The sequence below is a fragment of the Anopheles darlingi genome, chromosome 3, assembly GCF_943734745.1.
Source record: "Anopheles darlingi chromosome 3, idAnoDarlMG_H_01, whole genome shotgun sequence".
In the NCBI taxonomy this organism is placed as follows: domain Eukaryota; kingdom Metazoa; phylum Arthropoda; class Insecta; order Diptera; family Culicidae; genus Anopheles; species Anopheles darlingi.
This window is the reverse complement of record NC_064875.1, coordinates 13,286,467-13,311,203: the sequence shown is the minus strand read 5'-3', so window position 1 is coordinate 13,311,203 and position 24,737 is coordinate 13,286,467. Positions and strand designations below refer to the sequence as shown.

Here is a 24,737-nt window from a genome sequence, read left to right as displayed (position 1 = left end):
TTCCACTCCCACTGGATCATTCTTTTATGGCGAAACCCTTTTCAAACCGAAATGAATCGCTTAAAACAAAGCCGAGATAAACTTTCTTTCGATCGTTGTTGTGGAAGAAGAAATGTGGGCCAGCATGCATCGATCGGGTTAAGATCAATCGGTTGGTCCGTCCCGGGCAGCGGTGGGGGAGATATCACGATGGTGCCGTAAACAGAAGTGACCCTATTTAAGGGATACCGTGAACCTCATCAACGCAAAGCGAGCCCGCTGGAGATCGCTGGAAGCAACACTTTCCAAATATTTACTTGATACTTCTTTTCGGCTAGACGCTGGAGCCGCACCATCCATTTGTTTTTTGGTTCAATTCCGCCGCTAACGCTGTGTTCTGCCATGGGTGATCAGTTTTCCGATGAGAAAGCAATATGTGCATTTCTGGCCAGCGCGCACCACACAACAATGGATAGTGTCGATGCTTCGCCGAAGGAAAATCCCTGACACTCCCTGAGCCCTGAGAACACGCCGAACTCCATTGCACGGGGCAGAATTTTCCCGAATTAATTGCTCTCGCCTGTTGGCGTGCGTTCACAATCGCGCAGAACAGAACACACACACGGTGGTCGGCTCTCGTAATGGTTCTTGGTTCGTCGAACATAAAAATTGGTTAGAGAAGCCATATTTCAACTGCCGGTGGCCGCCGCGTATCGGCTAGAACCAAGCAGCGCGATGGTACCGTTTCCAATTTTGGGGGGAGCAAAGTGGGAGCCGAACCATGTCTTGTCAAATTACCCATTCTTAACCGTAGAAGCCGATATCGTCTGGGTGGGACGGTTAGGCCAGGTCGATTACTTCTGTTGCCGCTGATGCTGCTGCTGCTGCTGTTGCTGCTTCACTTTCCGCGGGAATTTTCGATGAATATTAATTGGAAAATTATCGAAAAACAACGGATTCTCTCGTCTAATGGGTTGTGCGCCATCGTGGAGGCGATGAACCAACAAGAGATCAAGGGGTCGAAAGCGCCACCGTGGCAGCATGGTGGTGCTTCGGAAGCAACCAGACATCCAACTCCTACAGGCTATATTTGCAGCACTTTTGATACGAAAATCGGTATTGCCAGCTATTCATCCCGTGTACCAGAGGAGATCGAAAGGAACTCACTCAATGTAACCCAATTAAGTATGTAAGGGCAGGGCTGGCAGCGCGCCATGACAATGTCACACGAAGCGCATGCGTGTCAGGGCTAACGAGAGTCGCGGCAGTGATGATGACTGCTACATAAACGCTTTCCGGCGAACAATAGCCACATAACAAGCAGCCCCACCAGGCGCTCTCAGAACCTCACCAAAAAAAATCTTCAGCTCCAAAGCAGCGACCTCCTTAGTCAACCGGCTGGATCGAGGCGACACACGAGCGTTGTGACGGATCGTGACGGATTCCAGTGCGTGTGTGCAGCGCACGGTACTCCAGCCCTGGTGAAGGTTAACCGCGGAACCAGCGCGGAGATTAGCTGGAAAACGATTTGTTTTGCCGTGCGCCGAGATCCGGCTACGGAAGGCATCTGGGGCATCTACGGGGACTGTCTCTGTCGTCAGTCTCCGCCGTGTTCCGTCGTCTGGGATGAAGGTTTGATCTTGACATCGCACCAGACAACTCGGCGAGACGTGTGCACACCAGCCCACCGTGAGTCAGAGCCGCTCCCAATTTGAGGTGTGTGTGTGTATGATGGCGTCGTAGCGTTAGTGACTGTAGCGTGGGTCTTCACTGCGCCATCACAGCCACACGTCACACCATCAATCGTCATGACTAAAGTCTTCGTCAAGCTGGGCAGGTGACAGCCCGCCCTTCCTAGTGGTGTATGCACTACTAGCGTACCCTCACAGCCGCTATTCATTCTATTGTGTACGGAACTGCGGCTTGTTGTAGCTGTTGTTTCCGGATTGTTTCTTTTTTTTTTTCGGGCCCAGCTTTACGCTCGGATCACTCGCCGCGACCTCTGGCGCGCTGGCTGGTGCGGAAATGATTTACTTCTCAACCCCCAGCGCGACATCTGTCCCCTCCCCCGGGGGTGAGTGAGGCATCTCTGCTCTGTCAAGCAGGCTGGCGTGACTAACTGAGATTTAATTTCGCTGTTTGATTACGGCGTCTGTCTGGCAAAAAATGTAAAGAAAAAAGGGAGACCATTCGGTGTTTTTGTCCCCTGGAAGATGCTCACCTTCTCATGGAACCCGCCCGCCCCCAGTACAATGGAAGACGTGCTTCGTTGACTCGCTGGACTCTTTGTGGCATGAGGAAAAACAAAGCTCCTCGGCAAGTGTCATTTGGATCGCTCCGTCTCTTAGGCGCCTCACGGCGAAGAAGTCTCAATTGAACGATCGAATCTGAGCGTGATAAATCTTCGAATGGGTTCGTGGACACAAAACGTCACGCCACCCACCAGGCCACTACGTCCAGTATGGCACCTTCGCCGGGCCCTCTTCCCCTGGCCCTCCAAAGCTCCACGACGACTGACATAACCTTCACGTAGCCGTAGCGGAAACGTGGCAGTGCAAGAGCGCAGTTAGTAACGCACCGAGCGACCCGAGCGATGCCAAGACACCGCCCAAATTGGCCAAGGCTCATTGGGTTCTGTGTGTCGACGATATCTGCGTACATTTCACGGTTCGCCAACCATGGAATGGGGCGTCCGTCCCTGTGGGCTTGATAGGCCGTGGACGACGTAAGGTGTGCGACGTGCCTCGACCCGGGCAGTGATTGTGTAGATTGTGCGACCGACCGTCCGACCGACCTGATGGTCGTGATCCGGTCGTGTGGCGGCTATTTGGTTACCGCATGGTTATGGGCGGTCACCTGTGACCGCGTGGTTTTAAGCATGTTGCCTTTCTCGAGACGTTGCCGCAATGGCGGTATTAGAATGTTTCCAAACACGGTTCAGGAGTTGGAAATACTCAACTTGCAAAAGTGGTATTCGCTGGGGCGAATAATTTATTTTAATGGAAAAGTCTAGTCCAGCACCAGTGGAATGGTATGCGAGGCATTCTCTTAGCCCCCAAAAAGCGTGATTACATGAGCGAGCTTGAAGCTTTGGTGTAGATTGGTTTCGTCCTACAGCTACTTTCAAAAATACTTGCATAATATTCTATTGCCAGGTATTCAATCGATCGTGATCACTAAGTGGTATCTCAAACGCATAATAATAGCCATTGGGTCTCGCCAGTTCAAGACAGCGCTTCCTGTAAAGCAAAAGAAAAATCAATGAGCCGATCTAAATCATACGATCGCACGGCTCTATCCTTTCCCAATCTTGATCACATGGCTCGATATTGATTAATTTGCAGAGCATTAATTACCGTACGGCGATTAACAGATACGTGCTCTACTGTTTCTATTGAGAATGATCAATGTTTGCTTATGTTTTTTTTCCAACTCTTGGTAAAGTAGTTTTTGGATCTTCAATACCATATGATCGCGATTAACGCCTTCCGCAGGAATACTTCAAAAACATTCCAATGAAAACAGCTCAATGATCAATTCTGCAACGATTAGCGATTAGCCTAATCCACCCAGACATATACCTGGTAGTATAACGATCGATCGACCCCCATCGAGTTGATCTTCGTTGCCGTGAGGGTTTTAATATTTGGGATTAAACGAACCGGAATGGTGCATACCACGGGGCACCATCGCGTCCGTGTAGGTCGCCAACACGAACTAACTCAACCAGACAGCCAAACCCCAGACCGCTTGCCAGTTACCCGTACCGTCGGACAGCGGAACTGTCGGTTTCGATTTGGCACGAACATAAACTAGACAAAATATTTCGTCTCGATTGTCCGTTGTCTTCTGGTCCGGTGCTGCCGCAGAGCACCGACATATGCTAGCGCATTTTATGGTTTTCCTTCCCTCGGCGGCGCACCGTGAGCAAGCCAACCAACCGTCGGACCGACGGACTGAACGGGATTGCGGAGATCGGACTCGCTAGATAGCTATTTTCACTCGATTGATTAAGGACCCACACTCCCCGAAGGGAAAGGGAAGCAAAGAAGGGTTGGTAGCTGTAGATGTCGGAACACTTTTGGAGCCCAATTTTGGTGCCTCGCACTCCGGGCTCTCACACGAGTGCTGGTCTGGTGGCGCCGACTGCCTAACTTCCTCCGTACCTTTTAAGGTGGTGACGTGGTACGTCTCGTGTGTGTGGGGGTGTCCGTTGACTTCGCCCTTCGCCTTCGCCGTGCGGATTGCATAAGAGAGCCCTCGAAGGGGGTATAGAGCACTACAGCAGCATGCACTGCACGATGATTAATCCCATTCCCCGACGCGATTCTCGCCTCGCTTCTGGCGTGTGTCTTGCAGTCCAGCACCAGCCTCAGCCTCCTCCAGAGTAATAGTGCCCTTTGGGTGGTGCAATTGGCGTTCGCGCGCGCGCCGCCGCTACCGACGCGCCCATTGCAACGGGTGGAATCGATTGCAACTAGGAGGTGGTCGTTGCCCAAAGATGAGGCGGTTCAAATTGCTTCTAAAATGGTTCCATCCTGTGTTGTGTGTGAATGTATTACGCACGCGCGCGCGTGTTACGCGGTGTCCTCCTCCCATGCGGTCCCTGAAATGAGGTCCCTTCAATTAGACCCTTCCCCCCCGGGGCGGACGGGCACGTGGCGATCATCATTTGGTTGCGATCGTTGTCGCGTGCTCCTTCTGCTGGGGACTTCTGCGATGCAGGTGCTCTGCTGCTGCTGCTGCCGCTGCTGCTAGCGCGGAGGAAATGGACATCCTCTATCCACGCACGATAAGGTCACTTATGATTGTGATCTAGGCGCGCGTCGTTTTCCTGACTGCTGCAAGTGGCTGGGCGCTGATGAGGAAACCTTTTTTCGGTTAATTGATGCAAACGTACCGTGGTACGCTAGATGCCATCACGCCATCTGTGTCAACCGTCAACCTAAGTGAGAAAGCTCCCGAAATGCCATTAACATCTGGCATAAACTGCATCCGGCCGGGGCGGAGACTAGCGGGTTAAAACGTTCTGATAACGCGCACCCATCTAGTGGCACTTACGATTACGCGTCGCGGTATAATCGGAACAGGCAACTGCTTAGTGTCACGCGGAGATAGCAAGAGAGGCCTGCGAGGCCGAACAACGTAAAGGACGCGTTTAGATAGGTTGGCGTCGTTGGGTGGCATACTGAATGTGTCACCCACTGGCCGGGTTGGTTGTCGAGCCACAAAAAGTGGGTGTCGTGGTATCTCCTCTCACCTCCAAGCCACGAGCAGCCGTGCCTCAAAAACCTTCCCCTTCATCGTTCTTCACTTCCAATCCACTCCCAACATTCCTGTCGCATGAAACACTTTGGTGGTGCCGTGTTCGGATTGGGAATCGGAATCGTGTTTTCTGTGTGTTTGTGTGGAGTGCGGGTGTGTTTTAGAATGCCAGACACGCTCCGGAACGCGCGCGCGCGCTATGACACCCGCCATTGTAATATGCTGCCCCAATCTCTGTGTGGCTCTTGGGCACCCCCGGGGGCTACTACCGTAGACTTAGAAATGCGGGAAGAAAAGCCTAACCGCGTTGGGGTTGGCGAAAGGAAACGGAAACCGCTTATTCGTCCGGGATCAATGAACTAACGGCCCTAGACTGGACCGAGCTAGACTTTTAACACGTGGGTTCAAAGGTGTTAAAAGCTGCTCGAAAGCTTGCACACAAAGCGCATAGTCCTCGTGTGGTGTGGAAGGTGGCATGCCATTCATGGCACCATTCTTGGTCGCCGACACTCGGAGGACAGATTCCGATGGATTGCAGCAGTGGCAGCATTAGCAGCGGGAGACTGCGATCGTACGTGGTGCTAAACGGGCTGCTGGCTAATGAGTGTCACAACACCAGACCACACATCAGTGCGATGCTGCGTTAAACTGCCTTCCTTTATTACGGTGCCTTGGAATGGCCGAGGTTAATTTTTGCATTTAGAAGCGAAGCGGACAAACAGTAGCATGCATCGAGTGCATCAGTGGTGGTTACAACAATCCGCAAGCAATTCCGTGATTTCTAATGGCCATCCACTTGGCAAATATGTACAGATGGCATGGGGCTAGGGCCTTTTGTTTTACTCGTCCAGATCTACCAGCAACAGGTCGAGAGATCAGTTGAATGGCGTAACCATCGTCGCGGTGGTCGCAAGACACGCGAATTCTGAGTCGGATGACGCCCATCCGTGCATCACGATCCGTGTGCGATTCGTTGGCGGTTCGTCAGCAGTTATTAATAAATGGTTTTGTGCTCCCGTGACATCGGGGCTGCTGTGCTGATTTGTCCAGCCGGTTAATCCGCCCGTTAAAGCGATCGCGCATGGTGTAATATTTCATCTGCTGCAGCGTTGTGCCCCGTCTGCCGACAGACAACTGGTTGCAGTTGAGTATCATCGGGAAGCCGAGGTTTGTAATACATCCCTCTGCTGCTGTGCTAGCACGATTAACGATCACGGGTGGGTGTTACTTAGCTTGCAATGATGACCCGCGCGTAATGACATCATCTTGTCGTGTGATGACTGGTTAAACGATCTGCGGGGCGCAGGGCGTACGGTGTCGATAAGCTTGTACGGAATGAGTTATGACCTGCGTGCCCCGCGTGTTCGATCTTGTAAACTCAATCTTGAACAACTTTCGACACAGAATTTGACATTTTTTATGCTAATTGAGCAGAAATTAGGGTTATTTTTCATGATCTAGAATATGAAATATAAAAAGCAGAATCGTTCTACAAGGAGCTGTATGAAAAGCAAATATTTGGGTGCTATAAAAATGAGAGGAAAATCAGATAAAGCTACTCATATCATTAGTTACCTAACAGACAGACCAACCATAAGGCTCCGGAAATAGCGCGACATTAACGTTAATACAAGTCAGCGTCCTAGAACACATTAACAGTACTCTCCCGATGACACATGGTAAATCCTGTGTGCCGCATAACTCGAAAAGTGACATCCCATGGCAGGATGGCCGGGAAATGCCTCAAAAAAAAAAAAGAAAGATGAGAAATGCTTATTTTGACATTGACATCCACTGACACTATGGCGGTCCATTATCGAATGTACGTACGTTCGATTACTCTCTCTCTCCCTAGCTCTCCCTCCCCCCTCTCTTCTTCGTAGCTGCTGGCACATGTCAAAACAGTCGTTAATTACGCACTTAGACGGTTTTGAGACCGTTTCTTTGGCGGCAGCAGCGGCACCATCAGCAGCATATGTCCCGGGGTCTGGTCTCCCTTCCACCTTTTCTTATTAAATTATTTTCCCTTAAAAATCGTTCGTTTCATTAGACATCATCAAGCTAAATCGTTCCTTTCTTGTCCTTTTTTCTTCCCTCTTCACTTTGCAGGTACGTACGTTACTCGGCTCGGGAAGATGATTGACACTTTCTCCCCTAGCGACGACGACGACGACGGCGGCAACCGTTTTGCTCGACAGACCCACGGTCCCCGGTGTGCGCGAGCATGCGTGTGTGTGTGTGTGTTGCATGTTAATAGTTTTGATTAATTAATGGCATTTTGTTATCCGACATCGGCAACGCACCGATGAAACGAAATTAACTTCTGCTTCTTCTTTTTTTTCGTAACCACACCGCGCGCTTCCTCCCTTTGGCCGCTTTATCAGCACAGCACCGGGGGGTTTCTTATGCGAGGGAAAGGGAATGCCCCGGAGCCCCGGTGCCCCGGTGCTATTTCTGGGTTTCGCAAACGCCATGGACGCGTACAACTTATCGGCATCAGCGGGACGAGTGGGGTCGTCGACGCACCGCACCGCACCATTCCGAGTCCATTCCGAGCCTCATTTCACGGCTGATTGCAGAAATGGAACGGATATGGGCCTCCCCACCCGGGGAGGGAGATGCAAAGCCATCATTTCTGGTGTGCCGGGTTGGTTGATGCTCCCCCTTTCTATCTCTCTCTCTCCCCGTTATAGCCCGTTCGGCTCGATTGGCTCGAAAATGGTTATATCGTACAATAGAGGCCTCACAACAGTGCCCAGTGACACCAAAGCGTTGTCCACGCTGCTGCACATAACAAAAAGGTATCGGTTCGTCGTCTTAATTGATGTCATAAGACCATTATCCTCGAGAACAACGAGACTGGTGGGGTATCTCTAGGGAGGCGGGGTATTTTTTTATTAGATTCTATCGCCTGCACATCAACAAACGGAAGCCACTTACTAGCTATCTTCTGGTCACTTTCCCGCTATCGATTCCGGAAACCTGGACACTAGTGCGTCCATCGCGCCGTTAATTGAGCTCGAACACGTGTCAGTTGTTCCCGGGGGGGAAATTGGGAGAAGGTATCGACCTAATTTGTCCGCAGTGCAGCCGCTAAGATGCTCCAGCCTAGACGTGGCAGCGGGAGGTGGATCGAATTTCATGTGCCCCCGCCGCACGGTCACCATTATCGGCGGGTCAAAGTGCTGGAGAAATCGAACACCACGGTACTGAACCCCACACTTCGGTGTTATTGAACCCACAACGCGTAATGCGCATAGGGGTGTCGCATGCGTTGTGGATGCGCCAGCTCTTTCCTTCCCTCCTCACCCCAAAAAAAAAGGGAAAAAAGTTCCGAAAAGTATCTGGTTAACGTTACCGTCAGCTGATAAGAAACGCAATAGCTAGTTGCTACCAGCATGCCAGCATGCTCTACATAACTTCTCCCCAAAAAAAACGCTCCCTCCCTACCCGATGAGACACACTCTGGCAGTGAACGCTATACATCGAGAGTTATTGGGCGGAATGTTTGTTTTGGAGTTGTTGGGTATATTGGGGAACCGCACGCTGGATTGATCGGTGGGGTGTAATGTGGAGAACCTCGGAACAGTGCACTCTTTCTCTCTCTCTCTCTCTCTCTCTCTCTCTCTCACACACACTCTCTGATATCTCTGACCCTTCGAGTGCTCACATTGCCGCATATGCTTACTTGATGTCTGAATCGATTACGGAATTCAAAAATCAATCGTTAGCGGCGGCAAAATGTTGCTGGGAAAACAAACTCGAGGGTTCGCTTATCAGTCGGTTCCCCGTTGCTGTGTTGCCCTACGATGAAATCATCGAGCATTGGGCCAGAACATGCTAAACCTAACCGTTAGTGACCGTTGTGGGAATGTGGGAATCACCAGATTTGTAAACATCGGTGGCAACATGAGTGTCCTATGCGTCATCCGCGAAATGTATGCTCTGGAATCGAATCGTGCTCTCTCTATCTCTCAATCACTCGCCCCTCTGGTGCTAAGATATTGGCAAAACGGACGGACACGAAAGGAAATGTTTCAATTAATATGCAAAACGTAATGGCGCTCGAACGATTAGCAATTAAGAAAAATCATAACCTTCAACATTGCCATCGATCAAGCAAAGAAAGAGAGAGAAAGAGAGAGACAGGCTTTCACCATTTGTCTGTGCAACGTTGGAAGCCACGCCGGTGGTGACATTCGCACGCATGCACACTGGTATGCAAAAGATGCCCCCCCGCTCCGAACAGCCATTGTTCCACAAACCACGCATGAGGGGCCCTTTTCGGGAACGCGAGAAACGACACTTTCTCTTCACGCAAGTGCTCCGGCTCTTGTCAACCCCGCCGGATAGCGCGGTGCCAACATGATGCCTTCCCCGGTGGCACCGATCGGGAAGAAACCGACGACGATGCGATGCGATGCGGGTCCTTTGTTTTGTGGTACACAACGACGTCCGCCCGAGCCCGACCGTATTCCGGATCGCGATGATGCAACGTCACGTGCGTGAGAAAGCTAAGGGTTCGTTCTTCGGGATTACGGTCCCTGCGGTACCTGCGCTCTTACTACCTTACCTGCCCAGCAGTGGGGTCACAATAGAGAAGGAAAGGAGCAGCCGAAGGAAAGAGGAGGGACCATGGGGATGGGATGACACACCTGCACCTACGGGGAGGATCGTGAAGCCCTCTTCGGTCTCGCCTTCGCCGTTCAAGAATCGTTTCTGCGTGATGTAACAGAGGGACCTGCGTGCTTGGATTACCGGGCCTTACAACCTGTTTCCCTTTAATCTCTTATCCCATCTTCGGTACCTGCCTGTTATAACCTGTCCTGAACGTCTCCGAACAACGGTGGTAATTATCATAAAATTTGATAATGATTGTATGCCATCGAAAGTGTTATAAGGAGGATCTTTCCTATTCCAAGGTTTTCTTGGTTTTTTTGCGTCCCAAATCGAATTCGTTTCGTGTGCTTTAGCTTCAAGGCAACTCGAGAAAGAATCGATGTTTGGTAATCTCGGGTGCAGCATAAAACAGAACGATCGGGCAAGATTTGTTGCCGTGCTACGAAATTCTATTCGTATGCTAATGCACACACCTCAATGATGGAGAGCCATCGATGGAGTTTTCCATCATTCCGATTTATGATCGTAGGCATAAATGTCAAAAATTTTACGGAAAATTCATCCCGAGCTCGCAAGGGGATTAACAGAGCTTTCTCTTGACAGTGACAATAGCGCACCGTGCTACGTCTATTGCGCAAGGCGCGTGAATGCCACCGGTGCGTAGACGCCTCTCGCTTGAAGAAGCAATTAAGAAACGACCGCAAGGGACGTGCGTGTAACCAAAAGAACGTCCCTCTGCCGCGCCTGCGGGTAACAATCCAATCACGTCGCCCCGATCCGATTCCAACACGGGCGCAACACGGAAGCTACGTCCCGTCCCAAGTTCCACGAGTTCGAGCTCGAATACACGCACACTCCCTTCGGTAATTAGGATCTTCGGATTTCCAGGTCCAATTTCCTACGTTCGTCTTTTGTCAGACACTACGAAAGGCTGAAAGAGGCTGTAAGAGGCACCTCGTAAATTGTCGAGGTCTGCGGTCGCCTGCCCGGGAAGATGGAATTGTAGAAACAGGGAAAAAGGAGCAACGGAGGATTGGTAGGAAGTGTCCTGTAGACCTTTTCCCTCTCTTCTTTCTTCCTCTGTCCACTAAACCTCGGGAGGAAGGCATCTAATCGTCCAGAACGACAAAGACGCTCGATCTCGCTGCCGTTTTTCCTTTTTTTTCCTCTGGAGCCTACATGCTGCTGATCTCACGGTGGTGCACGGGGTGGAAGTCGCTCAATCGAAGTCGAAGCCCAAGGATAATAGAATTAATTATTGCCCCCTGAATTGATGGTCGGCTGGGTTGTGGGAGCTCGGGCAGGTTTTTCGGAGCAGCCAAGTCCCACCTTCAACGCACGTCGAAGACCGTTTTCTGGCTGGAGCTGCTGTTTTCGGTGCTTGTAGATCGAGGAGTGAGATTCGTTTTGGGTTACGGCGCGGCGTTCATTTTGTCCGTCGATCTAATGCACCGATGGTAGCAGCCAACAGTAAACCGGGAATCAGCATCTTTCGGCCCAACATCAAAGAGCCAAGAGGGGAATCAGTCTTTAATGATCGACAGGGACTCATGATTTAATTAATGCGCGCGCTACCGTCGATACATCCAAATATGGGCTCTTACAGGCAATGGTGTGTTCTTTGCGTGTGTCTATCAGACCGTATTACTGCTCTACATTAAGCCCCGTACGATGCTTGATGACAGTATGTGCAACTGCCGTTGGCAGTTGGGAGCAACTGCTGCAGTTAATCCTTAGCTCCGAGGCATGTCACTCAATACACAGACCCCCGACACAGATTGTCTAAACTGTTGACAAAACATTGGCTGACAAAGCCGTGTGCCGTGTTCTCTGGCCTGTGTGAGCCTTATCCTCGATTTGATTCGTATCGCGAATCAGGACCAATCGCCTTGCAGCCAGTTAGCTAGTTGTGTTTGCTTGCGGTCTCGAGCCCCGGGCATGCTCTGGGGGCCTGTATCCCAAACAAGCCAAACTGCCCAGCAGCTGATGTCCATCACGCCAGCTGTAACAGTAACCGTATTTGCCGAAACCGATCCTCGTATTGCCTTGAACTACTGCGTGGATTTTGCAAACTGTAGTCGCTTTTGGGAGGAGATGGTACCTGGCCAGCCGGTACTTTACCGGCCTCGGTAAACCGCCAATTCGGAGGTTACGGCACGGTTGGCGGAATCATCGTCGAAGGAATCCGGTTTTTGCGAATTGCACCTCGGCGCGCACGGCGTGGCCAATAAATAGTTGCGGTACAACGAGCCCGCTTATTGGCATCGAACCGGAACCACTGCTGCTGCGCTGCCACATGCTGTCCATCGCTTTGCTTGCGGACACATCTCGCGCGGTGGGTCAACAACTCGCGGGCATCGGTGATCTTGATCGGCTTACGTCAATTTCGTGATTCCAAAACCGCGGCACGGCGACCGGTGGCCATTAGAAGTGGAAAGTGTTTTTTCTATTTTGTTTTGTTTTTCTTTTCGGAAATCGTTTCGGAGCGGAGCGTTTAGAGCGCGGTTGCGTAACGCAAAGCGTGGACTGCGTCTTTGGAGCAAACGTCTTTGGAGGTGATTGAATCACCTGTTGAGAGGAGGCGCTGAAGATGGGATCGCACCGGTTGGCTGCAATCGGGTTCCCCCCCACCGCGGGGTGAGTCTGCATGTCTTCACCGGAAATTGTAGCATCGTAGCACGCATGCACCAGACCAGCGCATGATGGTGCAATGAAAGCAGTAAACCCTGACCAAAGTCAGCACCACCCGTGTGACCGATACGACCGCGGCGCGGCGCGACGCGGCTACGATGCGGATTGTTGCGGTTCGTTAGCGACACACCGTGACATCAAGCGGCGATCGCTGCGGTGGTGGTCAGTGTCAGCCGTAATTGGGAGACTGTGACGGTGACACGATATTACCTGTACCCAATCGTGATGATGATGATGATCGCGATGAAATGAAGAAGCTCGAAGCTGGTCAGTCGGTCAGGTCGGGATGTCACAGTTTGAAGTCGCTCACCGCGGGTCAGTGGGTTAAGACGAACGAAGCGCCAGGTGTCTAGTGTGCTGCTGCTGTTGTTATCAAGCTGGTCGCGGTCTTCCGACAGTGGTTCGACCGTTAAGCTGCGACTTGTGCGTGTGTACTCATTAAACGATCGGCGCAATAAGTGTATGTGAGTGTATAGGAATTTAAAAAAAAATGCTATAAAATTGGTGGTAAATAGTAGCCGGCTACTGGAGTGTAGAGTGGAGCCTTTAGCTGGAGTTGCTGGTGAATTGCAATGGCCGTCCCTTTTCCGATGAGCACCTGGCGAAGGACGAGAAGCATCGAACGATTACCCTGAGTAGCTATAAAATCATTAAACATGTGATTCTCAAATTGTGGTTTGTTAACCAATTGTTACAGCAATGCTGTGGCAATTAAGTTGTCAAAAGCAGCTTAGTGCTTTGCGAAGGTCGTGCATCAAAAGAATATGGCTGAGTCCCTCAATTTTGCTTTCCATAAAAAAAAACATGAGAGTCATGTTCTATAGAGTCGTTAACATGTTTGAAGTAGCTGCAAAGATTGTCGATTGGTGTTGGTGCACAGCAACTGATCGCGCTACTGTTGCGATCTTTATCTTGTCATTCGAAGTGACGCTACTTCGGAACACAGATTAGCGCCGCAGATTTGATATTGAAAAATAAAAAAACCCGTTCATTTGGAATTGTAGTGTTCTGCTATTACCATAAAATGTCAATTTAACTAACTTCGCATGATTGCACGCCTTGTGCCACAAGAGCTATCCTATCAGGATCCTCTGCCATCCTCGGACTCTATCGATTAAAATTCTGCCAACGTTCTCTGTGGCATGCAAAAATCTGTATCACTGCTGCGCTCCCAAAATAAGGAATGTCGATCGACGATGGTCACTGGTGATCGCGATCACGTAAATTCCGTGCGATGTAGAAGCGAGGCACCTTGGTGGATGCGAAATAGTATGTTGTGATGCCTACTAGTTTCTCATTAACCGTTCCACCTTCGCCAACATTAACATACCGCTCCATTGGGCCTCGTTGTCGTAATATACTGCTGTCTTCACTTCCTCAGGCCGTCTTCTGGCTCCTCTGCATCCGTTCAGTTGATCGTTATGTGCCGAAAATACCCACCGCTTGTACGATCGATTGTTTATGACATGCGTAACCGCGGTTGTGGCTGTGTGTGCGCGGTGTGGGTTTTTCGGGAGTTTTTACTTCGCCTTTCGCATCACTATTTTGCAATGCAGAGCAGAGTTTGTGGGTTTATGTGTTTTTTGGGTGTTTGTTTCTGCTACTTCTTTTTTATGCCTCGCTCCCTGTCTGCCTCGAGGTAGTTTGTTTGCTTGTTGAACTAGACATTTTGAAGCCATTTTTTCGTCTGACCAAACAAGGTTATTGCTTCCATTGCATAACTACACCCTTGATTACAGCGCTGTCCACACCGCAACACATTCCAGATGCCCCCGTGTATACCTGCTTGGACTGTTGTTGGCATTTGGTTTCGCAAAGCAGCTACCGGACATAGCAAACGCGACTCGTTCTGACGATGCTGGCGATGACCTCTTCCAGTGTGTGTATGTGTGTGCATGAGCCGGGAATTCCGTCGTGAATAGAGACATAAATTTGTGCATTGTCTTTACAAATCGAAGAATCGCTGCGTTTCTTTTCCACAATCCATTGTAATAACTCAACGGGAATGTCCTCGCGTGTCCCGGTATGCAACTCACGTCTAGCGTAAGGGTGTCCCTACATTGCGTGAAAAGTTTGCCTGACACGTCGCATGAAAAGGTCTACTTATTTCCACCAGAATGAAACACACTTTTGACATACGGTCGCACGGGTTGATTCTCTTGAAGAAGATGAAGAAGATCAAGAAGAAGAATCTTCTGCCCATTGCAGATTCCATCATTTTCATTCATTTCAATACATCGAAGTCCCATCCAAGTCCAAATGCAAGTTAAAGCGCACACCGCACAATAGTTTCCTGCAATTTACTTTGATTTAAACAGCTAGTTGAATTTAAAACATGAAAAAGTCTCCACGCACAGATCGCAAGGGTTTGTTTACATGTACGAAGCGGGCTACAGTAAAATGCCGCGTTACATGTTTACGGAGCAGCTTAAAATTTATTTTTTTGAAAAAAGCTATGCGCGCATGTGTGTTTAAAGTTATTCGTTTCAGTGTATCGCATGCGCTCAAAGTAGCTCATTCGACGTGCGATCGCACGTTGTTCTACACACACCAATATTTTTTATGTATGAACTTTCCATGTGCCGTGAAAAGATTGCACGTGCGACGCAAACTTTTCACGTAGTGTAGGGACACCGTAACAGAATGGCGATGGGCCTTTCAACAAGAAGATTCAACGCTTTCTTGTGACCACGGGGTTTTTGGCTCGTAACTTGTCTGTGATGCTGTCACCGGTCCGGCCGTCCCCTTGCTGTGTCTCGTCATCGCGTATGTTCACGTTTGTCCGTTCGATCCAATAAATGTCGCTGTGGTTGATATAATGAACGACAACCTGGGCCATTCAATCTCCAGGGAGAGAGACTGAAGCCGAGCGCGATGCCAAACATAATTCGGACACCCCTCGTGACGCCCATCCATTCCCTCCACCGGTAGCCGGTGTGATGCCCTGCCTCTCTGCAACTTCTGCGGCTGTTTTTTTTTTCACCGCCGGCAATAACATTAATAAGATTGATTGCATTCCAATTAATGGCTCCTCCCCGGTGTCCGCGCGGTGACCATGTAATCCTCGCCACAGCCACGCAAAACGGCACAAAAGCACAACGGTTCGCCAAAAACAACGGCCGAACCGGACCGGACGCTTCCTTACCGCGGCGCAAGATTGTTGCCAAATTTGCGGCACACAGACACACAGGTTCGCCGAATCATGATTAAAGACCAACGCGATCCGTCGCGTCCACCACCTCCTGCGGTCACCTGTCCCCAACTAGGTCAAACGGTGGGTTATTGATCGCTGTCAACGGTACCGGGACCATGGTAGTGGATCCGCTTTATTACTTCGCGGTGCCGACCACCGCGAATTTTGGATCGTTTTGGGTCGTTTGTTGTATCGGCTACCCGGCAGGACCATCAGCATGATTGGAGGTCCCATTTGTCACCAGTTTTGCCCCCGCGCGCCATCCGGCGTATCCCACAGCACTGTCTGGGAGGGGATATTCGTGCACCTTGCCCAGGCCTAGCATTATGGGCAGGCGCGCTCTCGATGAGGTCGCGCCGATACGGTGGTCTCGGCCGGCCGGTTCACTCATTCCGAATGCGATTTGCGTAATGCTACAGGCCTACGGGCACGGCCATATAACCGACGCGCTGGAGTGTCCACACGATGATTAGTGGGTGACACGATCAATCGGCAAATCGTCTCTAAGCTGGCCTCCGGGCACTCCGAAGACAACCACAAGCAGTGGATTCCCTTTCGCTGATACATATTCATGAACGATCTGATCGCACGCTGATCTCTGCGCAAATCTTGGCGAGGCCGTGAAGCTACATTTAGCGTCGCAATCGTACTATACCGCATCACCGCATCGATTGGTGCGGAGTTTTCATCCATTTTGGGTACCCAACCACCCAATAGCCATAGGCAATAGCAGCAGGGGATCGCCTGTGCCAAGCCGTCATTCCGTCATGGTAAGCGACCGTAAGGTGATGGCGTGATCGTGTAGGTGGGGCTCCGAGGTCTTATAAGAGTTGAAGCGTGAATTCGATTCCTCTCGACCTCTGTGGCACTACTCGAGATGCGCCTTAACCAGGCCCGGGCCCGGGTCTGGATCACCTCCCGTCGAGTTGGCAGATGTTGTTGGAACGAGAACGGTATGCGGCTTGATGCGAGGAAGCATCGCGAATGGCAACGCCTATAGCATCTATTATCGTGTCTGTCAGCTGCTCTAAGAGTATGCCTTCCTTGGCCGGTGTGCCAATGAGTCTGGGCGAGATAATAACCCCGTGATCGTTATACCGCTGCCGATATCAAGATCTTTCTTCACGGTGACTCACGGCGCCTTGTAACGTGTGTCGGGTTCCCGGGTTTGGCCACATTCGCTGCTGATCACCTGGGACTGATTGTCGAGTTCCACGTAACACTTAAATCACGGCAAACTCTTGTTAACCGGTTGATCATGATGATGATTGTTTTCGATCGTGCCGAGACACCGAGTGTCATTAAACTTTGTCACAATTTTGAGTAGCCTACCTACCCTACCCAAGACATGCAAACGGTTTACAGCAGCGAAATGTCAAGGTTAGCCAAGGTCCATTCTGCGCTGGATGGTGCGCGGCTGGTGGAACGATGGATCTCAACAAACAGCTTTTTGTGTCTCGCTAATTTCACTGACAAGAAGCGGCTAAGGGGCAGGGAGAGTGAGAGCTACCGGTTTTTGTCAGCTTTGTAGGAGGAGGCGGGTCGGGGTGGGATTAGCGATCCGTGGTCCGAAAAGACAACAGCAGCATCCGGCGAGGCGCTATGGTCCAGTGGGTTAGCTCAATATTGATAAATGCAAATATTTCAAATTCCATTTTGCCAGTTGACATTTGACGGCGAGGAATTTACAATCAGAAATACAAAAGCATTGTGAGCCGAACGGTTGCTGGCTTACTATCGATGTGTTTTTTGGATGAGTTTTTGAGCTGTGTTTTGTCAACACTTTCGAAGATATTTTCAAAATATACAAAACCCTAGCACCTGGATAGTAAACCGTAAACCGTGAACTTCGTCAAGACGTTATCAAACGTTTCCGTTTTCCGCTCTCGGAAGACACCCAAACGAAACGTGTTCGACCCGCATGGTCGCGATAATTATTAACCAAAGCCCAAAAGGTACGACATATGGTTTTATGTCTTGTCCCCGAATCCCAAACGTGCGCTCGCGCGCGCGTGTTGCTTCAAACAATTCCCACACCACACCACACACACACACACACACGCACAAACCACAAAAACCACAGGAAAACCCAGCCCACACACAAGTGCATACCAATGCCCTCCTCGCCACAGCAATTGCATTTCGAACCCAAAAACCGGCAATAAAATTCGTCGCCAAACGGGGATAACACGTTGATGGACATGCAGCAGCAACAGCGCACACACTTCCACCGGTTTTGGCCAAAAATGTTTGTTGCAACACCCTTCCGGCGGCAGACCCTTGTCCATCGCATCATTGCTCTGGACGGATGGATGGATGGATGGGATTGAACGGCTGGACCAATTACCGCGGGATGGTAGGGTGTGTGTACGGTGCACCCCGCTGTCGCTCCCCCCCTGCTGTGTAACACAGGACCGATTACAAGCCCGGAAACGACTCGCACCGTAATTGTAACGGAATAAAACTTTAATTGCAATCTTTATTGCCGAACAGAAATCCTCCCTCCCGGGAGGAACCCACTTTTGCAACAAACAATTCCAAGTTCCGGAGAATCGTTTTCCGTTTTTGAGGTCCCTCGTTCTGCCACACACACACACACACACATGCACACAGGATGTTTAGATACAGACCGATACGGTGTCCGCGAACTGCACGGTATCCGCCTGTGGTCGGAATGCAATCGGAAACAAACCGGCGCAGTTAAAAGCGGCGAGTCCCTGGCCCTCTAAAGTGGTCGTTCGCCCTCGTTCCCTATGCACAACATGGTGGCACAGTTTCATTCATAATCCTGCGTATGCGCGCGCGCTCGCTCGCAGGATGGGTGTCGGTCGCTTCGTTGTTGTTGTTGTTGTTGTATGATCGCATCAGCGGAAAGCGCCGGGCAGACAGGGTGAACCGGAGGAAGACAGCTGTGCAGCTGCTACTCCTGCTACAAGCATCAACCCCGCGAACGAGAGAGACCCCGACCGCGGATGTTGATTTTCTACGTTTCGGTCGAGGTCGAAAGCGAGCTAAATCGGAACCGTCGGCGTAGGCTATTCCCTTCTTCCTCTTCCTTTCTCTCTCTCTCCTCTACCGCTAATCTATGCGGCACTATTGAAGGTCACGGGCAGCGCTAGAGCGCTCGGTTGGGTGCTGGCCTACCCCGCTGGTAGGCCCTCTACTACGCGAGGGACCCTCGCACCGGAATCGAACCGGCTAACAACGCGATGCGAGGATTAAAGGGTGTTCGGGGGAAAACTCGCGCTTAATTACACTTCTCGCCCCGGGTTCGCCTCACCCCTCGATGATGTTACATCGCAGGATAGCCGGATCCTGGGCTGTGATCCTGGGCAGCTGTTACACCGACGACGTTGTTGTTATTGCTGCTGTTGTATCGTTGTTTCAACATCATCGGCACATCGGCACATCGAGAGGGCTGAATGCTGGGATCGATGCAGCCGCTTGCCCTTCCTCTGACATCTCCCAGAAGAGGAGGAGGAGGAGGTCAAAGCGAACGATCAAAATAAACTGCATGTTTTTGACGGGTACTTCCGGCTCTTTCCTCCTCCGGTCGTGGTCATGCTGCACGCACCCTCGCCTAATTCCCGGACGCGTTGCAAACCTCGTCGCGCTATTTAGGCTAATAAGATACCCTCTGCACCCCCGGAACCCGGGAAGGTCTCTCTCTCTCCAGAGCGCCAGAGAGTAAATTGCATCTTTAACGGACTTAATTGCCCGCCCATTTTGCCAACCAACCCAAGCTTTCAGTCTCACGGTGCCATTTCTGTGGCGCACGTTTTTGTTTAAATTTAAAATTAAATTAAACCGCAAACTGGACTGTCGGTCGCAACGCCCGGAAGTGGGACACGAAGTGTTCCTCAAAACCCAAAACAAAAAAAAAACAGGAACAGCAGTGAAATGCGATCTTTGTCCCGAGTTGATTAACAGGTACTTCTCGCCTCGCCTCAAGCTGCGTCAAGTGGTCCGCAACACTCGGTTCGCATTGTTCCGCAGATACAGCACTCAAGACTCAAAGATCTCTTAGCTTCTGGTGTGGGTGCTGTGTACTAAAAGTGTGCTAAACATGATTCACGGTCGGCCAACCACTAAACGGATGGAGGGGGGGGCTTCATTCGATTCACAAAAGGTGATCCTACTAGGAATGCACCAGATGGTACCATCATCAACATCGGTCTTACGATTCGGCTAGCGCCATCTCCAAACATCTGCACTAGAGTCATAAACTAGATGTATATCGCTCTGTTGCTGTGATTTGGGACCTCTCAGCAGAGTTCCGTCAAGCGTTGAAAAGGCTGAAAAGCGTGTAAAATACAGTGTGTGGCCTCCGGTGTGGTGCCTATTGTGTTCGGGAAGGTGAAGTTGAAGTTCAATGTAATGGTACCCTAATTCTGGTACGAGACGCTCACACCGAAAGTCAAAGTCAAGTCTGGTCTGGGCTTGCAGCACAGCTTTATTAGAGGCTTTAACCGTTAAACCATAAACGAAGGCAGAGAATTTGGCACATTTTCTGATTGCATACTAGCAGCACAATAAAGCTGTGCGACTACTACTGTCATCAGCTGTGGCTTCGAGGGGAATTCAACAGTGATCGCACTGTATTAGATACTAGTACACTTGCCTTCATTGCATTGTCACCCAATTACCGGACGATCTACCACGTTCCACTACGAGCTCAAATTGACTCGAATCATCTCAATTGGAATGGAGTCTCGTGCGAAGATTGTTGGCATTATAACACGCTCGTTGTCCGCAATCACAGCGGTTTCCCGTGATCACTTGAGCTCGAATGCTGCAGACTGCTGGATGCAAAACAAACCACATTGCCATTTGCCATGCTGACTCGCCAAACAATATGACCGACCGCTCGAGGATCACCCACGAGATCTCGAGACACAGCTCGCACAACCAACCAACCCCCCACATCATCTTCCTCTTTCGCGGTTGAAGCAGCTGACGGTGCAGTTATATCAACGCTGCACTTCCATAATGGGGAGTGTATCATTTGGTGGTGCTCGGTTTGCAAACAAGCAAACCAAATGCATACAAGCCTTGGGTGTCGCAGAACGTGCAGTAAGAACAGGAACAGAGAGTGGACAGAAGACACCACGCGAGAGCACCATTAACCTCGGTCGTACGCACGCTCGCTCACTCGACACGATCATTGGTAATTTATGCAAATTGCAAAACTACAAAACTGTACCGCCGTCGCCCTCTTATCCGGCATCTTTCTTTTTATGAGAAGAAACACCTCCTTCCCCTACCGGAACCCTACCCGTACATCGGTAACCACAAAACACCAGACCACAACACATCAGTGAGGCTGATTGATCTGTGAATTGCATCCGATCGGTCCGTTGCTGCCTCGTCTGTTGTGTATATTTATTTATCTGGTCATTGTTGTGAGCCCATTGTTGGAGTCTGGAGTGGCGTGCACACCGGGAGATGGGAGGGACGTGAGCATCAAGTGGAGATATGAACAGGAACATCGCCTGTTGTGTACCCGATTTGGACATACGCAGAGACGTGACGTGAGTCTGATACTGTGCGACGCAAAGAAAATAATCTCAATCCCAAGAACGTCAGACAACGTGTCTAGGCCTATTCCTTTTCCACGTGTGTTGGGGTAGTTCTGCACAGCTTCTGCTCGCCCTTCTACGACCGCGTGGCGAGGTCACGAACTTCGGAGGCGCACCCATTGGAGCATCCCAAACAACCACAACAACTGTTCCCGCGATAGCATGACACTATTGCCGCTGGCGCACTAAACGCCAACTAAATGGGACTGTGACTAATCAAGACGTGTGTGAGCGCGAAGTAGACATGTCTTAAAAGAGCACGCAGCACCCGCGACCGCACGCGCTGAGGGATGGAATCTGAGGCGCGTGCGTCGGATGATTTTGTTATTTTTCATCTCGGCTACTCGCTAATGGAGTCGCGATTCCGAAAAACGCGCCCTTTATCGTCGGATAGTTGGGTTTGAACTGGCATCGCAAAAGGGTGTGGCTAGCGGCCATCATTGAGTGCCATTGAATTTTAGTTCCAGGCTGCGGCGTGACCGAGAACGCATCGGCTGCCTTAGTGTGTCACTAGTGTTCTGCTACAGCAACATACCGACTGCGTCTAATTGTCTAATAAGCCAGTGTGCGTAGGATTGCCGGTGCAGTTACTGCTGCTGCTGCTGCTGCTGCCGCCTGTACATGCCACCTGTCCCGAGGGCAAAGCTTTCGAAAGCATATGGCCTGGCCTGGCCATCGTGCGCCGGGGAACCATCAATTAAAATGCTCCTTCAGCATCCTACGAGCACCTCTACCGGTACGTGCGTACCGCCGACGTATTGAAGAGTCGTAGGGCGGGGAATGTGACCTGTGGAATTACACGTAATTACAGCGCCTAGCGGTAGCGAAGGTTTTGGCCTAAAAAGCAGGCTCCTAATTCTCGGTGGCATCGGCACTGCGCCGCGTCGCGCCGCGCCGCGCCTCGACCTCAGTAATCAAATCGGTACTCGCACTGCTCTCGGGGTGACCATTTTTGGACTGGCTTCTACCTCCTTCAACAGGCCCACCAACGCACGAACGGTTTTGCTTGCCTAGCAAATCTGCCGGCACAGTACAACTCCCTCTCTCAACAACAACAACGCAACCATTGTGCTCGCAGCGATCGTGCGCTTGTGTGGCGTTTTTTGCTTAATGAAGTGAATCTAATGCAATAGTCATTCGGTGGCCATCGGCATCGTAAAGGAGAGGGGGATTGGGGAAGAGACGCATGCCCTGATGTTGGGCGGCGTCATCCAGTGGCGCGAGCTAATAAAGCAACAAATCATTTATCGTCGCTGCTCATCGTGTGCTGGATCGAGCGAAGCGGCCTCGCGTGGATCGCGATCGATCGTCCGGAGACACCATGACGACAGTAAACGCATACCAGTACACACACACACTGTGGCGATGGTGCACAACAAACTGCATTCGATGCACTTTTCGATTGCTGAGAGATGCTCGGGTGGAGCTCGGTGTCGGTATTACCTTCTATAGCATGGCATGCGGCGGTGCCGGTGTGTGGGGTGCTGAGGAGGAGATGCTGTAAACAGCGCGGCGTATAGGCGGAGGCCGGATCGCTCAGCTCAGCTCAGCGCCGCGCCACAACCACTGCGCGGTTCTCATGAATTGAGAAACAAATAAAAGTCAGTCATCAGGCATCTTCGGTCGCGTTCGGTTCTCGCTCCCGGAATCCCGGAGTGTCGCTCGTCTCTCGAACGCTTCCCCGGGGAGGTATATGGGGGGGAACTGACAAGCAAACGGAGGAGGGGGGTTGAAGCTTCAATTAATTTCAATAATAACCCTCTTTCATGCGCCCGTTGTTCTTTTCCCTTTCGTACAGATTCCGCGGGTATCTTGCAGAAGTGGAGCAAACTGCGCCGCCGCTGCGCATCGTTCAAGTCAGTCTCCGGTCCGGCATCGCTCGATTCGGACACCAACTTCATCTTGGGCGAGCAACCGCCAGGCCACTATCAGATCATCAGCACAGCCAACGGGTCCCCGATACCGCCTCAGCACTATCACCACCACCACCAGCATCATCACCACCAGCAGCAGCAGCCGCCGCAACATCCCTCGAAGCTGCACCATCAGCACAACCAGCCGCATCATCTGCTGCACCACGGGCATCATCAGCACTTGCAGATCCACGCTACGCCACGGCCACACCCAGCACACCACCTACACCACCATCCGCATCCGCATCCGCATCACCATCATCCGCAGCTTCACCACTTGCATCATCTGCATCAGGCAGGAGTGAACCTGCATCGCCATCCGCTGATCGACTATCCGCTACCGGGCACCACTGTCGGTGGTCTCGCGGGCGTTCGCAGTGTTAGCCGCGGGAACTGGGAACTACGCCACTCGACCTCGTCGTCCACATCGGCCTCATCCTCCTCGACTATTGGGCCACCGCCACCTGCACCAGCGGAGGACGACGAAGACGACGAGGAGGTGGAAGAGGAGGAAGCGGCCGCCGCTACCGCCGATTATTGGCAGCACCACCATCCGCTAGCCGAACCATGCGACGTTAAGCTGTGGCGCCTAGGAGCACACCAAACGTACGCCCATCGGATACACGTCAATCCGGTTCAGCGGCGCAGCGCACACAGCATCGACTGGGAGTACAACGTGCAGCGGTACGAGAGCATGTGCGACAGTAATCGACCGCACCCGCAACCACCGACGGCGGCCCGTATCTTCCGGACGGAGAAGCTCCAATACTACGACGAGCTGGCGGACATCAAGAAGCCGCCGCCGGGACCGGGGGCGGGATCAACCGGAATGGATGGCGGGATGCGGAACGGTGGTAGTCTCGGGGTCGGCAGTGGCATCAAGCTAGCGAAGGAGATCAAACTGCCAAGCCTGAAGACGTTCAAGTCGGCCTCGATGCGACTTCCGGGCCAGAAATCGTCGATCCACGAGGTGCAGCAACTGCTCCGGAGCAAATTCAATCGCATCCACGCCGGACTGCGCAAACGGCGGGCACTGTCGGTGCAGGAAGTGTTCCAGCTGCCACCGGGCGGTACCACCACACCGCTACCACCACCGGGAGTGCCGCCGACGATGAAACCGACGTTCTACGTCCCTTCGCCGCTGGTCAGCGAACGGACTCCCCATCGTTCCCATCCCATGGTACCACGGTTCAGCGAGGAGGACAACGACCACGACGATGATGCCCGATCGGCGGGGCTATTGATCAGCGGTGAACCGGATGAAGGTGACGGGACGGGCAGTGGTCCAGTCAGTCTACCGTTTATCAGTGAAACATTGCTACTTCCCGAACCGGCCCCAATCGTACCAACCAAGGTGCACCTCCGGTCGGCCGAACACAGTCCCAGTCCGCGCAAGGAGCGCACCAAAACCTGGTACCGAAGCATCGACTTTAACGGTGCGCTACAGAAGCTCGATGTGCACCGGCACTCGCTCGATCCCGGCACCAAATGTACACC

At 51.5% G+C, this 24,737-nt stretch overlaps 1 protein-coding gene across 2 annotated transcripts in view; it reads left to right on the top strand.

Annotated features, from left to right (window-relative positions):
- The window catches only part of LOC125958264 (uncharacterized), a 58,652-nt gene that overhangs the window by 18,288 nt on the left and 15,627 nt on the right, over positions 1 to 24,737 (top strand). For both annotated transcript variants that reach the window (XM_049691509.1, XM_049691508.1), the window contains exon 4: positions 23,126 to 24,737. This exon is cut by the window's right edge and continues 817 nt beyond it. In XM_049691509.1, the coding sequence (XP_049547466.1) occupies positions 23,126 to 24,737 (1,612 nt within the window). The remainder of the gene's footprint in view (positions 1 to 23,125) is intronic.